This window comes from Sinohyriopsis cumingii, unplaced genomic scaffold, assembly GCF_028554795.1.
Source record: "Sinohyriopsis cumingii isolate HCF-2022 unplaced genomic scaffold, ASM2855479v2 utg000198l, whole genome shotgun sequence".
Lineage (NCBI taxonomy): Eukaryota > Metazoa > Mollusca > Bivalvia > Unionida > Unionidae > Sinohyriopsis > Sinohyriopsis cumingii.
In genome coordinates, this window is record NW_028315875.1 from 316499 (window position 1) to 332874 (window position 16376).

Genomic DNA, 16376 nt, shown 5'->3' on the forward strand with positions numbered 1-16376 from the left:
AAGTGCGATTTATATACTTTGATTATCCTTGGTGACAGAATCATACCTTATTCATATCTGTGTAAATTCTATACCTTTGGTTACAGATGAAACATTGTTTATTTTTGTGTTTACATTCTAAATATTGATCATCCATGGTGATAAATACACATATCACAGTTTTTAAAATAAAATTCCTTAGTTTAATTCTTGTTTTAATTTAAAATAAAATTCCTTAGTTTCATTCTTGTTTTAATATAAAATAAAATTCCTTAGTTTGATTCTTGTTTTAATTTCTTGTTTAATTTTCATGTTCTGGTTAGTTCCAGTTACTAATGATGTCATTTGCTTATGTCAAATGTTTAACTCGGTGCGTATCATTCAATAAAATTCAATATTGGGCATTATGCGCAGTCGTTTGGTGTCATATTCAGTCATCATTCAGTTACATTATAAATAAACTTCTCACTCACGAAAATGTTTTCAGTGTCATCGCTATAATCTAATCCTAATCCAGATCATAATGTTACATGCATAACTGTATTCTATCCTGAATTATATATCCCTTTAGTAAGTCAATTTGATCTCCGATTATATATATATATATATATATATATATATATATATATATAGAGAGAGAGAGAGAGAGAGAGAGAGAGAGAGAGAGAGAGAGAGAAAAAAAAGATAGATAGTAGATAGATATATATGTACCAGCGAAGTTGTAATCATGTGTAGTATTGTACCGCAGTCGCAGCAAATACACCATACAATCGTAACTAGTTCCATTTTATGACTCTCTTCTAAATATACTTCTCATTATTGTTTATCAAGTTGATCTGTGATTTTCTAAAATTGATTTTATATATTTTTAAGTGATTTTATGTAACCATTGATTATTAATTTTCATTATGAGTTGAATTCACACACACACCTTTATATACAGCACGATTACATTATAGTTTCACAAAGTTTCTTGCTAAGCAAGCCTTTCATGCTATCAAGAAATATTTCCCGGTAAATGTTTAAATTATCTCTGTCCAACCACAACGAGTTTTGTCACCCAGATAAAATATATATATATGGCCACACATTTGATATCAAATGAGGCCAAACCATGTTTGTTCCAGAACTGCAGGTATACTAGGTAAAGTATTCGTTAGAAGAAATTTTAACATTTCTATGACGTTCATTCCTTTCAAAATTGCTAAAGACTTTTCATTCTTATTGCACAACACACGTCGTATCAATTCATATTTATCCGGATGATTTACAAAATATCAAATACTTTATCTGTATTAATGGTCACATTATACATGTATGTCTGTCTCACTCTCATGGCCAGAAAGTGGCCGCAGATATTTACTTCCTATTCATGTATTGAGGACATTAACGTTATAACAATAGATTCATCTGGGAATATATTTTTGTTTCTTTATACAAGTCAAAACAACTGTAACTGATTTCAGAAAGTGACGAAGAAATTTATCTGTCGACATGGTTTGATAACCAAGTTTTCTGTTATAAAAATGGGAAACCTTTCACACAACAGGGATCTTGCTGAAGAACTTAACAGTGACTTTGTAAAAGCTGTTTTACCTGTTACAGTCTTTGTTGGTATAGAAGCTTGTGTTGGTTTCTTTGGGAATGTACTGGTACTCCATGTGTTCTCATGCAAGTATCACAGATGTAACTTTAAATATTTCGTGTTGTGTTTAGCTTTAATTGACCTGATAAGTTGTCTAACCACCATACCGGGAGAGATGGTTACACAGAGTTTCTGGTACACCTATCCTGTACCTGAGATCTGCAAGGCGAAGTCATTCTTTAATGTATTCACAGTCTGTGCCTCTGCCCTTTGCCTGTTGCTGATAGCAATTGACAGATATAGGAAAGTCTGTAAACCTTTTGGCCGGCAAATCAAACCCGAGATGGCAATATTCTTGAGCGTTTGCGCATTGGTCATTGCCGGGATAGTCTCCTCACCTGTAGCAATTTATTGGGGAGTACAACATGGCAATGTCTTATACAAAAACATTACAGTAAATGTGACGTCATGTGAAACAGACGATAAATACAAAAACACAGAACATCCACTCATTTACTCTAGCACAACAGCAGTGATAATTTCCATACCTATGGTGGTGATGGCTGTCTTGTACTTTCTAATTGCCCGTGAAATCCGAGAAAATATGCACACAACACGCGCGACAGGGCCAATCGCTGCAGATATGCTTGATAGGAATGTCACTGTGCCACATGTATCGGACAAGGAAACTTTCAAGATTCAAAGTGCTGGTAAAGCGAATGAAGAAAGAATTGATGACAAAAGAAATAAAGAAAGTCCGGAAACGAGCATAACAGTAGTAGATGAAGATTGTGAAGATCGCAAAGGTTTTTCTGATAAAAGATCAGAGAACACACTACCAAATCCAGGCATGAAGAACACAGAAGTCGAAAAAGCCATTGATAACAATGCCGCAGATACTCTGCAGCCGGAAAAGATAGTTGACATCAAACGTTTCAAAACAAAGCATATCAAAACCGAAGAACGTGACAAAGAAAGATCCGTCTCAGCATCTTCAGATGATGTCCATGTAAATTTAAATGATGGCATGAGAAAGGTAACATCAGTTCGAATGAACAATGATGTTAAAAGAAAGACATTGATAACGTTCATTTTGTCCACGGTCTTCTTCGTTACCATTGTTCTTTACCTAACTCTGTTGTCTCTGATTGCCAGTGAATACAACATTCTGGGGAATCTTACAATGGGTCAAAAAGCAGTTTATTTCTTCTTTTTCCGATTATATTTCATACATCATGTGATTAATCCTTTCGTGTACGCCTTTTTGGACTCGCACTTTAAAATGGCATTGCTTAAAATGACATGGGAAAGAAGGAATATAACGTCTTAGTTTCTCTTCGCGACTGAGACGCGCATTGATTAAAGAGACTAAATTATATTTGTCTGATAGTTTTATTCGCAACTAATTGGACTTCAATTCATCGTAGTCATCAAATATTTATAATGCAATTCAGTGTTATCTCTGGAAAGGAGAATTGAATTAATGAAAGTGACGGAATTATGCTTTTCGAACGTTTTATCATTCGCCTTGATTGAAATTTAAATTCTTCAAAGTAGCTAATACATGCTCTTCAAACGCTTTATTATTTCTTACAGATGGCTTTTTCACAGTGATCAAATTATGCTTTTAAACGCTTTACTATTTCTTACAGATGACGTTGTCAAAGTGATCAAATTATACTCTTCAAACGCTGTATTATTTCTTACAGATGACTTTCTCACAGGGACCAAATTATGCTCTTCAAACGCTTTATTATTCCTTTCAGATGACTTTCTCACATTGATCAAATTATTCTCTTCAACCGCTTTATATTTCTTACAGATGACTTTCTCACAGTGATCAACTAATGCTATTATAATGATTTTTTCTTAGATCAATTTGGCACACTCAACTCATTATATAGCTGAACTAGAGAAAACCTGTGATGTCGGAAGTTATGAATTTGGTCTATTATTTAATATCCGGATAATTTCGAAAACCAAACATTTAAGAAAGTAATAAATCCGGGACAATAGAAAAGTCATGGAACACAAACTGAGGCTCGTATTCCTGGCATTATACATATCCGCATAGTTTGATAATTATTCTTATTATAGGTAACCAGTAGATGGATAGACTAGATTTGTCAATTACTATTTATGTTAATGTCTGCAATATTGACTTTGTTACTAACAGGAAGGATACTAGTATTAAAGTCATTAAATTTAATTTTTAAATAAAGTTTTGAATAAGGTCTTACTGTGTTCATGATGCTTGATGATACTATTCTTTACTCTGTATTGAATATTGAATCTTCACCAGCATCTACTTTATGAAATTTGTTTGATAATTAGTATTTATTATATTTTAGTACCTCAGGAAACCTACTTAACTTATCCGCATTAAAATTACCCTAGTTTTCGAGCTTTTCTTCACACTAACAAATAAACATTTCGGTCCTTGAAGATATCTGATGTTGATCATCTGAATTATGAATTCTAGTTAATTGCAGATTACTTTTATTTTTTGGTTTTAATACATTACAACTTTCTCCACCCACAACTGCACCAACACCACAATCAAGACCATTATTGGGGGTATAGCATGGCTATAATGCAAGGGCTTTGGGCATATTCGCCTGAAATAAATGAATTCTATACATCACTTGGTGAGCTTTTATGTTTTTAAACGCAATTTCTTCGACTGATTAATTACCAAGAGCAGAAGAAACAATTTTCTGCTACGAACTTTGTATTCTTCTTCCACTGTCCACCTTTACGGCTGGTTGACTGGTTGCATATTGAAATAAATTTTCTAAATTGATCCAGTGTCGTCCTTTATTCAGATCCTTGTTGGAGTGAAATTTCATTTTTCTGTTTCATGTTTGGAGAATGGAGTATAGACAGATCTTGTTTCACAGTTTATGTATCAAAGTGAAATTCGATACGTAGGCGGATATGCAGACGGGTACGAATGTCACGTAGTGGATTGTATTATTTTTCGTTGCCATCTTTTGTGAGAACTGTTCGCCTATGTTTGTTTTATTTTTGGGGGTTGGGTGCGGGCTGCGGTTGGGGTGGACGTTGTGGGTTGGCAAAGTACCTGAGATATAATAGGAGAGTTTCCAGGGGGTGAAGACAATAATAGATTTCCTGTAACGTTATAAAACTTCGGCGTTTAACAATAGTACCCTCTGGAAAAGGTACAATGCTCATAAGGGCAAATACATTGCCACTGAATTATATGCGCTTAATGTTTATGCATTATGGGGGCCCGAGTGGCCGAGTGGTCTAAAGCGCTCTCCGTTACGGATCACTGTCATCTCACCTCTGTCTGCGTGGGTTGGAGTCTCGGATTCAAGGAATGTGGGTATGTGAGAAAGCTTGCCAGTAGCTTCTCGTGGGTCGGTGGTTCTTTCCGGGGTTTTTCCGAGTTCTTCCTCCACCATTATTACTGGCCGCCATGTATAGCGTATCGTGTGCTGAAAAATGGCGCTAAATCCTACGATAACAACAACAAATTTACGCATTATGAGTAGTGAATGGGGGTTATCTAGGGACAATGGGAATTACCATTAAAAACAGGGTCGCGGCCCTCTGGGGACTATGTAAATTTAACATGGGGAAAATTGTCGCGGCCCTCTGGGGACAATGGGAATTTAACATGGGAATATATTTTTGGGCCTGTCTAGGGACAAGGGGAATTTAACATGGGAATATAGTTTGAGCATGTCTAGGGACAAGGGGAATGGAACAGGGGAGAGGGATATACAACACAGACAATAGACAACAGACATTTTTAAAAAAGATAAACAGTTAGGCATGAAAGGTAATGTCTTTTCGAGACCTATGAGTGGCCCTGAAAAGGGCCTTTGGGTTTCTTCTTGTTGTTCTTCTTCTATTTCCTCCAGTTCTTCATCCACCCCCTTATCTTTCCTAATAATCCTTTCTTCTTCTTTATTTCTGACTCTGGTAACCAGTCAGGATGGCCCAACACTCTGAACTTGGTTTGTATCTTCATCCAATTCTGATTGAGCCTCTCAAACTCTGCCTGTTTCTTTTTGTTTTCCTGATCTTTTCTTTCTTTACTCTATGTCTCTTTAATCTTCTCTACTTCTTCTTCCATCACTTTTCTCATCAGATCTTCCCCTTTCTTCATCTTGTCCAACCCCCATTTTACGTTCCTCCACTCTGTCCAGTACAATATCTTTTCTAGGAAGCACCGGACTTGGATGACATGATCCAGTGCTTCCTTCAAACTTCCCATTCTGACATAAGGTGGGTCAATGAAGCCTCATGACTTACTGACTTCTTCTTCTATCATCCCTGCTATGAGATCTCTGGCTGCCTTTAGACCTTGAACTTGACTGGTTACCAAGTCTTTCATATCTCCATGCCTCCATTCCTTTTCTGTTCTTTCTACAACATATTCTACATCCATTATCTAGAAATAGATGTCTCTCAATAGATTAAATAAAACTGATACTTGAGTCATTTTGTCTCCGTTATTCCGTAGAATGGTGCGAACGACGAAAGTTGTAGGTTCTTATATAAAAAGCGCGGACGTGAAGGAAAACACCCCTACTTTTCTCTTCTCTTATTATCTACTATCCACACTAATGTAATGAGACAGCAAAAACTTAACCATAATCTACTATCCACACACGGTAAGCAGCAAAATCAAACCCTAATATACTATTCACACAAACTTATGTCAGCCATTACAAAACCCAATAATCTACTATCCACACAAACGTACGTGAGCGCTTACAAACACAAACACATACACTCACACTAGGAAAGGAGTGAGTGTTTATATTCACACTACTCCACATACACACATTGGCAAATCGATTACTATATGTTTTCTAGAGTATAGGGTAGCCCTGAAAAGGGCTGTTTTTTTTTAAAACTCCACAGACACCTGTTAGTGGTTGCACCTCCCCGGCCTGGCACCACACACGCATCTCCTACTCCAGTCTCCTTTCACTCTTTTCGCTGGGAGTGCAGAGGCGGGATGAGTGGCTTCAGAACCCCAATCTTCTGTCTCTGGGATTCTGAAATTTCCTTGTTGTGGCTGTGGTATAGCCATTCCTCTCTCCTTTTCCTCCTCTTCTTTTTTCTTTTCTCCTCCTCTTTCATCCTTCCTTCTTCCACTATAGCCTCTGCGGCCAGCTCATTCAGTATGAGCCTGGCATATTCCAGGTGCACATGGAGTTCAATCAGTTTCGCTAGCCTTCTGCTCATTTTGTAGTGTTGATCAATCAACAAGGGTAGCTAGACTGCCGAGAGATTTTCAATTTATACGAAAAGCGCGGACGTGTAGGAAAACATCCCCCTAAGACCCAAAACTTATATTACCTAGATCATGACAAGAAAACTCGCGGACCTAAAAGAAACACTCACTCACTTTTTTATACTACCCATCACTATTCTAAAAATTGTTAACAAGCCACTTAAAGAAAATACTTACACACACACACACACACACACACACACACACACACTTTCTAAGCAAGATAAAGAATTCATATGCTTATACACGCACTTCTATTTTTTAACTTATTATAGGCAATCGATTGTTATTTCTTTTCTAGAGGTCTGGGTAGCCCTGAAAAGGGCTGTTTTTTTTTTGTGTGTACTTGAAGCTATGGCAATCTTTTAGGTTCTAAGATTGCGGCCTCCTCTGACGATAGGCTTTCTCCTAGGATAAGGTCTGTTTCTTCGGAAAGAGAAGAAGAACTCTTTGGTATCGATACGACAGTCGACAAAGCCTCTGTCAGGTTCATGTTGCTGCTGCTGTTGTTGTTGCTGTTGCTGTTCTCTCTGCAGTTTCTGAAGTCTGTACTTCTCTGTCCATTCTTCTTTCTCCCTGTTAATTTCTTCTCTGAAGAGCTCTTCTATCAGGCCTTCAGTGACTTTCAACATTCTAACATTCTCTGTCTCTTCCGGCTTCGGTATCAGAATGTGTCTGACCGTATGCAAATTCAATTCACGTAGGCTTCGTTTAGCTTAGCTAGTCTTGAGCACATCTTCGTAGGACGATGAGTCGACAAAGGATGTTCAGACTGGAGACTACTCCGGTTTTATTGTCAAAGCGCGGACGTGAAGGAAACCATCCCTACACGATTTTCGAGTAGAAACGTTCAAATAGTGTCATGGGAGAGATAGAGATAAGTCAAAGAGTATGAATCATGATACCTATAGCAAAACACACCACAAAGGCCTTTTTTTTCAAATACAACATTTTTATTCAAAATCACTTAACACTAACAAGTAACCATAAAATTTTAACATTACCAATCCAATTTAAACAACACACATTTTTTTCTCAGATAACACTCTATTTTGGACAGGGTTGACAAAGTTGTGAATGAAATTGTGATTTCCACTGTTGAAAGTCATTAGGCCATTGATGGACACTACATTTCCTAGCTTGAGAAAAAAGATAAATATAATGGTCACAAAACCATCGATCTACTTTCACATCGTTTCTAGAAGAAGAACGAGGATCAAAATGAGTCACTAAATGCTCTAAAGAATAGTCCAGACTGCGATGATGCAGAAAATACACACAGTACTGTCCACACACCAAGGAATCTGTGCCTTGTAATTTCACATTATTGAATCGTGTGGTCTGAGCATTTCTTCTCATAAAGTCAATGGTATTGTCTTCCAAAGGAGGCAATCCATACGAATCAAAATATTCCACACATCCTTCTTGAAGAAAGTAGACGGCTACCCAGTGGGTTCCTGGGAGATGACTGTCGTCCGTGTTGATCACATAAGCTTGATGGTCTTGAGGTTTGCGATGAGGGAGTTCATCTTTAGCACAGACGACAGGATTCCAAGAAGCAGTGTACGAACTGTGGTTCAAGAGATAATAAAGTTCCCAGGTATCCATTTATTTGTGTGGTTTTTTCTTCTTCACAGGTAATGATAAGTGATCAATTCGATCCTGACTTTCTCTTGGAAAATGTCTGACAAGTAAAAGGCGTTTAGCTCCGACTTTGGACCCTGGTCCACAAGAGTTTCGATGCGACGGATCTCCAGAGGTGTTAATGGAGGACAAGAATATTCACGCAAGCCTTTATACCACTGATGCAACACGAAGTCTTTCGAGATGAGACCCCAGGCTTCGTCCAGATACTCGTACAATTTTTCTTCTTGACTCAGCATCAGGCATTTATCGTGTTGAATTTGACTGGGATGATCGTTGCGACATCCATAGCAATCTTTCTTGATCAATTCCTTCATTTTTTTTTCCAGGACTGTAGCAAAACAGGAGACTAAATGGGCTTCTTGTCCTGGCCATCTCGACTTCATCATGATGACTTCGTCGTCTTTGTCTTGGGATTCTTCTTCCATGGTCTCCTCACATTCCATGTCCAAAGTTTCTCCACTAGGTAAAGAGGAATAACAGTCTTCCATGGCTTCTAATAATCTAGAACGACTTCTCTCAAACTGTTGATTTCTATTGTATTATCACATTCTGCATACAGGAGGACGTTCACCGTTTGGGGTAGAGGTTTAGCAAACTGAAGTTCCACTCGAATCTGGCCGGATTTTATAGGGTGGAAATGTCCCTCGTCGCTGCCTTGGTCGGGAGTGAAATCAAACGCCCACAAAGCATAGCCTCCTGCATAATCCTCGTACGTAATGCCGTGACTGGTGTTAGTTCCTAATTGTGGCGTGGCTTCGTACAGGGACAAGTACGACCTCAAGTAATTCTTCTTCGTGTCACTAAAGTCAGGTTCGAAAGGTCGGGTACACAAGGTCTTGCCATCGCGACTGACTTCAATCTTGGACACGTTAAAGTGTTGAAAGTGGAAAGGATTTTCATTGTAGGCTCCGTTGAAGGCTGTATTCTCGACGATACCAAGGATTAAACGTTTGGGTAGCTGTCCTTGGAACAGATGATCTTCGATCATGGAATGCTGCCCAGTGGGAATGGTGAAGATTTTCACTTCCACACGCCGTATTGGATAGATACTTAGCGGTCGTTCTGCTCAACGTGTGACTGATGTCGTTTCCCACTTTAGGTAACACTTCCACGCCTCGTACGTAGAGTCTGGCTTCTTGGATGATGGTTTTGTAATCGGCACTATCAGCTATTAAATGGAAAGTGACATTGCTACGATTCAGTCTCAAGCGAACATTTACACCGTTCAGCAAATATTTCTCTTGCAACCACATGTCCAAATGCAAACGATCCATCAGTTCTAAACTCTTTCCATCTTTGATTTTGTCTCTTGGTTCTACAAATCCATCATTGTGTGCTTTGGCTGTATCAATTTCCAATTCTTCAAACTGGCCTGCATCGTCAGGTTCCCATACCACACAAGCATTGAGATGAGTATTCTTGGCGTCTATTCCGTGCGTCAAGAGATTCTCCAGGTAGGCACGATAAGGGTAAGTATCCATGCTCCTACTGACTAGTTTGATATTCAAGTACAAGTCCACTCCACTAAACAAGGAATGCATGAAATTATTGACGGTAGCTACTGCTTCAGTGTCTATAGGACCTCCAGTCTTATCTAGAACTTTGACTTTTAGGTACAAGTAACTACCGTTCAGATCGATGTAATCTTCGGGTTGTCCTTTGATTTCAAACTCGATGGGAGCGGAATCCGTCAAAGAGGAGAGGGGATAAAATTCCACCCATTGGGATTCTTGCATGGTCATCATGGTGGGTGGCATGGCAAACAGATCCAGTTCCGACTTGGAACATGCGCAAGACTCTCGGTGCATCATTCTTATGTTTCTCAATACTTTAATAATCAAAAAAAGTCTCGAACAGTTCTTCTTTTCTTTGTCTTTCTAGCTTTAGAAGTGTGAAGTCTGGTGAAAGGGTGTTTTCTTCGTCGTCTCTTTCTGCCTTGTCCTTGCTGTGGCTTCAGGGAAGTAGGAATGCCTGACTCGGTAACGTGCAGGGCATTTATAGGTGTTTCTCGGCGGCCCAAAAGGTCTTTGCCCGTTTTCAGCAAGACATTTTTGCCTGCTCTCAAGAAGGCTTCTTTAGGGTTTTGTTTGTCGATGATGACATTTTGGAGAAATTCTTTGCCTTGCGTCAATGCCGCATCTTTTAAGGTGTGCAATCCGCGTGTCACCATCGGCTTCAACACGGGGGCTACCGAAGGAAAAGCTGATTTTAACATATCTCCTAAACCGTGTCCTCGCTGTCGAGCAACGCCTCGGTACACTGGATACATGACTTACGAGTCGTTAGAGAACCGTTTTAGAAAATGGAGTTTCACCGTGACTTTCCCTTTGGTGAATGGAATATTTTGTCCCAGATCTCCTTTTATAGCAATGTTGACCGTGTCCAAATAAGATTTGCTGACGGGCAAATAGTGAGGATGTACAAATTCGCGGTGTGCGTGATAAGTGTTTCCACCTTCTTCGTCAGCGTTCATGGCAGAATCCACTTTGAAAGGAATGACACGCAGTAACGGTACGGAGGTGTGTCCCACCACGTTATACTCCACCACATCGGAGTTCACAAAGATCAAATTCAGTCCTTGGTTCAGTTCTAACCGGGGAACGAAAAACTTGCTGAAAGAATCGTTGTCGGAAATGACTGGTAATTCGTTTTTCCTGATCATTTTCATCCTCATCTCCATGTCCCCACCTAGCATGTCAAAAAATTCAGGACAAAATAAGAAAGACATGATTTTACCCCCGTCAAATTTCATCAGGAAGCGACGAGCTACTTTGTAGTACTCCAGGGTGACACTTTTTTTGACACTCTCCAAAGCTTTAAGAAACACGACATTAAACCTGGAGGTAATGGTGCTCACCAAATGTTGTCCACTAAAATAATAGCCTGGAGGAACGAACAAGTGATAGGTCGACTTTTGAGTTTCTGAGTTATGTATTTTCTTATCATATTTTACATGGGTATTCAAGTACTGTTGCAATTGTTCGTCATGAACTTCGACAATAAAATATTTTTGATTGGGAAGGATATTGAGGACTTGGGTCGGGTGAATCATTTCCACTAAAGTCACTTCCCAATGGGCTTCGTGATCTAATTGGATGGCCTGAGGTAATTTGGCCGTGTAACAGCACAAAAGTGTTATTGGGAAACACCTCAATGGAACTGTCACTGGGTAAGGTTAAGTAAAATTGGTTGTTATTGTTCATAATTCCAGAGTTCTGTGGCTGTCCGAGGGGTTACTGGCAGTCAGATTCGTGTCTCCGCCCAAAACGGGATTGTTATTGTTGTTGGAGTGGTGACTGGCACTGGCACTAGACACAAGATTCCCGTTGTTGCCGTTCGAGGTGAATTTCTTGGAGGGATTGGGCAGCAGGTAACCGATGCAAGTGCTCAATAAAATGGTCCACAATTGTTTGTCTCCTTTTTGCAAACTCAAATTGGCAATGGCTGCACCGATGACACAATACACTACAAAGATTTTTCTGTTTCGGACAAATCTTGGCGATCCATCAAGGTTTGCAGTTCGTCTTGTATTGGGATTGGGAGGTAAATGCGGGGATCGCTGTTCTTGCCAACGATGGTATTCCATCCATCGTTTGCAAGGCACTAAAGCTAGTTTACGTCCTTCTATTGGATGTCAAGGGTTACGTCTGAGATCTTGGGACTACAGAGGTCCTTTTTATCTTGCTCCCACCAGACCTCCCAACATGGTTCCCAAGACTTCTTTCAGCAAAGGGCCAAACAAGAGTGGCAAAATTCCTCCACGTTGGACCAACATCTTCTTCTTTTGGCGAAGGGGAATTTTCTTTTGGACCATTTGAAGAAGAGCGTGACGATGTTTGCCTAAGCATTGTTTCTGGTGTTTGGCCAAAGGGATCGTACCTTTCAAAACGTTCAAACGACATTAGCACACGGTATCGATGACCTCTTTGGAAGCTGTTTGAATGAGTTGTTTTCGTAGGGGTTTTAGAAGCTTTGGACAGGACAGATAACATGTCCCCATGTTTGACTAAACGATGAGACAGTCCTTTCCTTTTCTTTCCTTGGGGTTTAGAAGAGGGATGTTTTCTGGAGGGTGACATCTTTGAGTCTTCAGAAGCACCAAAACACTGATACCCAACTTTACCACACACCTTTTTTATACTGGAACGCGTCGCCACTGATTGTCTTTGCGTCGTATTAACTTGAGGACAGGCATGACATGTCGTGCAGGGGTACGTAACGGACTAGATCTCTCTTGGACATTGATTTTGGAAGAATGTACTTTGTGAGCAGCGGCCAATGCCGCCAAAGAGGAGGGTCCTGCCACTGGAGAAGTTCTTGGTGTCATCAAAGGAGAAGTTCTTGGTGTTATCAACGTCTCCAAGTACTTCTCAGTTCTCGGTGTCATCAACAGAGAAGTGAATGAACCTGAGGCTACCGGAGACTCGGTCACCGTCCTTGCAGGTCGTGGTTTGCGAGTGTAAGGTTGTGTCCTGGCCGAAGTGCCTCTCTTGCGACTAGTTTTCTGTGGGCTTTTCTTTTTCTGGGGACTTTTTCTCTGTTTCTTTTTCTGTGGGCTTTTCTTTTTCCGGGGTGGTGACCGGAAAGAGGAGGGTCCCACCACTGGAGAAGTTCTTGGAGACACGGGCCTCCTTGGGGACCTGGTCTTGACACAGTGGCTCTTTTCCTTCTTGGAGCTTCACTTGGCTTTATTCTTGGGGAGAACTTTGGGAGCATTAGGATCCCATCTTAAGAGAGAGCAAATGATGACACCTCCTAGAGTACCACTCCCTCCAGGTTACAAAATGATTTGTTTTTTGGTTTGAGTGTCGATGCGGGGATCGGCCAGTTGGGTTAAAGCGACTTTGTTTCAATCAAAAAAGCGTTTGGTTTGATGAGGAATCTGAATGATCCCTTGTAACAATTGACGTGCTGTCACCGCGCACAATCGTAAGACTTCTATGAGACTGGCTTCTAAGACACGAGCCCGTATTTGTGGATTTTTTTCGCGACTGATGCCATACAAGACCTGAATTAATTTGACGGGAAGATGAGACTGATGGGACGTCATGTTGAGATTGTGTGAGACAGACGAAAAGTGTCTAAGGTTTTTATAGATTTTTTAGAGTTAAGTCGAGGACGGAGACGTGTACAGGACAGGCCCTCCGTCTTGACGCCAGTGGTGAAACAATTGGGTACGAAATCGCTAATCATCAGGGGTAGTTGGTTTCAAATTGACGAGTAAATAGGCGTGTGGCGTTTGAGTGGCATCGTCGTACGCCTGAGTGAGCCAAGGTGTTCCTAACTGTTTGGCTAAGACTTGCACTTGCGGTTTATCTCGAGGGCTTTTAAACATGACCACGTAATGAGCACTGAGACTGATGGTGTGATGGGCTTTACTTTGTTGAAACAAATTTTGAGTGATGTAAACGACACTGGCATTACGATGATGCCCTTTGCGTGTAAACCAAAGTTTAATTTCTTCTTCGTCTTCTCCTAACATGTCGTCGAAAATGACCAAATAGGTTTGACGGGAGTCAGACACGATTCCATCGTCGTCTTTAGGAATGCCTTCCACAAACACGATGGAATCGCCTTGACTTTCTCGCAAGAGGCTGTACGCCGATTGCCACTCTTTGTAACACCACACAATGCGTTGAGGTGGACGATCGATCAAATGATGTTTATGTTCGATCAAACGTTTGACAAATTCGGTTTTGCCTGAATCGCTAGGTCCAGCAATGAGCATGTTAAAGGGATGGCGAAGATACAAAGCCTCCCAACTGGCACGATCTAAGTGTTCGTCGATGACTTTGACGGTAGAGGAAGAGGGAGCAGAGACAGCAGAGGTAGCCATAATGTCAGGAATGTCACTTGTGACACGAAAACAGACAAGACAAGAGTTTTTATACTTTTTTCAGGACACGTTTATTGACTGTTTTAAACATGAACACGAAAGACTAAAATACATAAAAGCCAAAGGCTTAAGTACAACGATAAAAGGCACATGAAAACGATCAACGTGGAATAGAAACAAGTTTCTGTACAACATGTTTTGGGTAATGTTCTGACCAGTTCAACAGGGGGTAAGGTCACACAAGTGTCCTCCCGAAAGGGTCTTTCAGGAATGTCCACGACAGTTCTGTCCTGAGTGACGAATTCTTCTTCTGGTACTGTCACTAACACAGGTTGAAAAGTCACGTTTTTCTTTGGACGTTGAAAGGAAGGATCACAACTCTCAAGCATACTGGGCCACTTCTTGGGTCCAAGCCTGAAAACCCCCTTTTTTCCAGGCACGTACATCTGTCCAATGGGGGTGTAAGTCACAAGCTACACACGCATCGTCATACACGTCTTCGGTAGCTAAAAGTTGACGAATCTTTTTTTCCTGTAGAGGTCGAGAAGTATCCAGATGAAAACCAAAGCTTTGAGCAAAATGAGTCTTTCGTGACCATTTAAAGGCACCACTTTCATGTTGAATTGGGTGGTAAGTACTGTTCGTAAAGAGTCCACAAGGAATCGGCTGGTAAACGAAATCCCAGAAAACAAGTCACTAAGACACACACCACTTGTCGACCCAAATTGAATGGATACAGTTCTTTTAATAATTGATTGCAATGATCCACGGTTTGAATATGGTCATTGACTTCCTTCCACGGAATCTGTTCAATCACATGTGATAAAAGTCGTGGCATGGCAGCCTGTTTTTATATTCTCTTTTTTTCGGAAGCAATACACGTACTTTCTACCCAGAGATCTTCGTTCTCCAGTTGGAAATTTAAATGCTCCAAACTGTAACCTACACTTCTGAGTTCGATTAGAAGTTTCCTCTTCCACTAAGTAGATCCCACGTAAAATATGTTGGTAATCCTTTAACTCTTCTTCCTCAATTCGTTGCTCTAGGTGAATCTCGAAGTAACCAAAATTATGAACATGTCGATCATTGGCGGCCTGAAAGTATAGAACAAGGTCTGACCACTGGAACAATTTCTGTTGAATCAGTTCTCTTATAGCATTCATGTACCAGTGGTTCAACACCGGTGACGTAACGGATGCAATTGTTCTTTACGTCTGACTTGTATTTTGACCAGTTCTCGGTAAATGTGTTCTCTCAATTCCACAGGCAAAGCACGAATGTTCTCTTGTAAAGTATCCATTCAGGGATTACTGATATTGTCCTACTAAAGGTAAATAATGACAACTGGGAGACCATCGAGCATGTTCCAGGTAAGCTGAATCTTGCGGTTCCCAGTGGTGAAGTGACACACCGCAACTGAAGCACTTGGTTTTATCCCCTTCGCCCAAGTAGAAAAAGCCGGCTCTGTCTAATTCTTCGGGGGTTGGTCCTCCCAGATACTTAGACCATTTTCCTTTGAACGATTGAAAATGATTTTCAAAGTTGCAGTATTCAGACAAACGTACAGGGAACGAATATTCGTCTTTCACAGCTTCGTTTCGATGAGGGAAGGGTGACATGGACAAGAGTTTGCTCAGGGCAAAATGAAATAACATCCGTAGGGTGGTAGACGTGAAGGTTGACATCCACATTGACCATGAAACCCAATAAAGTGTTCGCGATGAACAGGGACATCGATTTTGCATCCATCAGGTTTGACACGCACAGCATCACTTTCCATGATAGGGGTAGTGAGAAGAAAATTCCCATGATGCTTTACGGCATCGCTAAGGTCACAACGTACAGCATCGCTCCCATCGCAATGCTCACAATCGCACACGTCTGCAAACTCCGTTACGCAATTACAATGGTAACCGCATGGACACTTGCAGTTTCCTTCCGGACATTTTCCGTCGCAATGCATGGGTGTTATCCATCCAATATTAGTCACACTAGGGGAAGGTAAAACCTTTTTACAATCCCCAAACTGAAATGTTATCTCTTTCAAAGGATTC

The 16376-nt window shown here is 40.5% G+C and overlaps 1 protein-coding gene across 1 annotated transcript; it reads left to right on the forward strand.

The window, feature by feature from the left end:
- The first annotated feature begins 1366 nt into the window (after positions 1-1366).
- LOC149774551 (pyrokinin-1 receptor-like) lies at positions 1367-4284 on the forward strand. Its single transcript, XM_089945047.1, has one exon. The coding sequence runs from the start codon at positions 1506-1508 to the stop codon at positions 2892-2894; it is 1389 nt and encodes a 462-aa protein (XP_089801173.1). The 5' UTR covers positions 1367-1505; the 3' UTR covers positions 2895-4284.
- The last annotated feature ends 12092 nt before the right edge of the window (positions 4285-16376 follow it).

What these genes read in the sequence shown, in the direction of transcription:
- LOC149774551 (XM_089945047.1), top strand. Translation starts at nt 1,506, where the DNA reads ATGGGAAACCTTTCACACAACAGGGATCTTGCTGAAGAACTTAACAGT.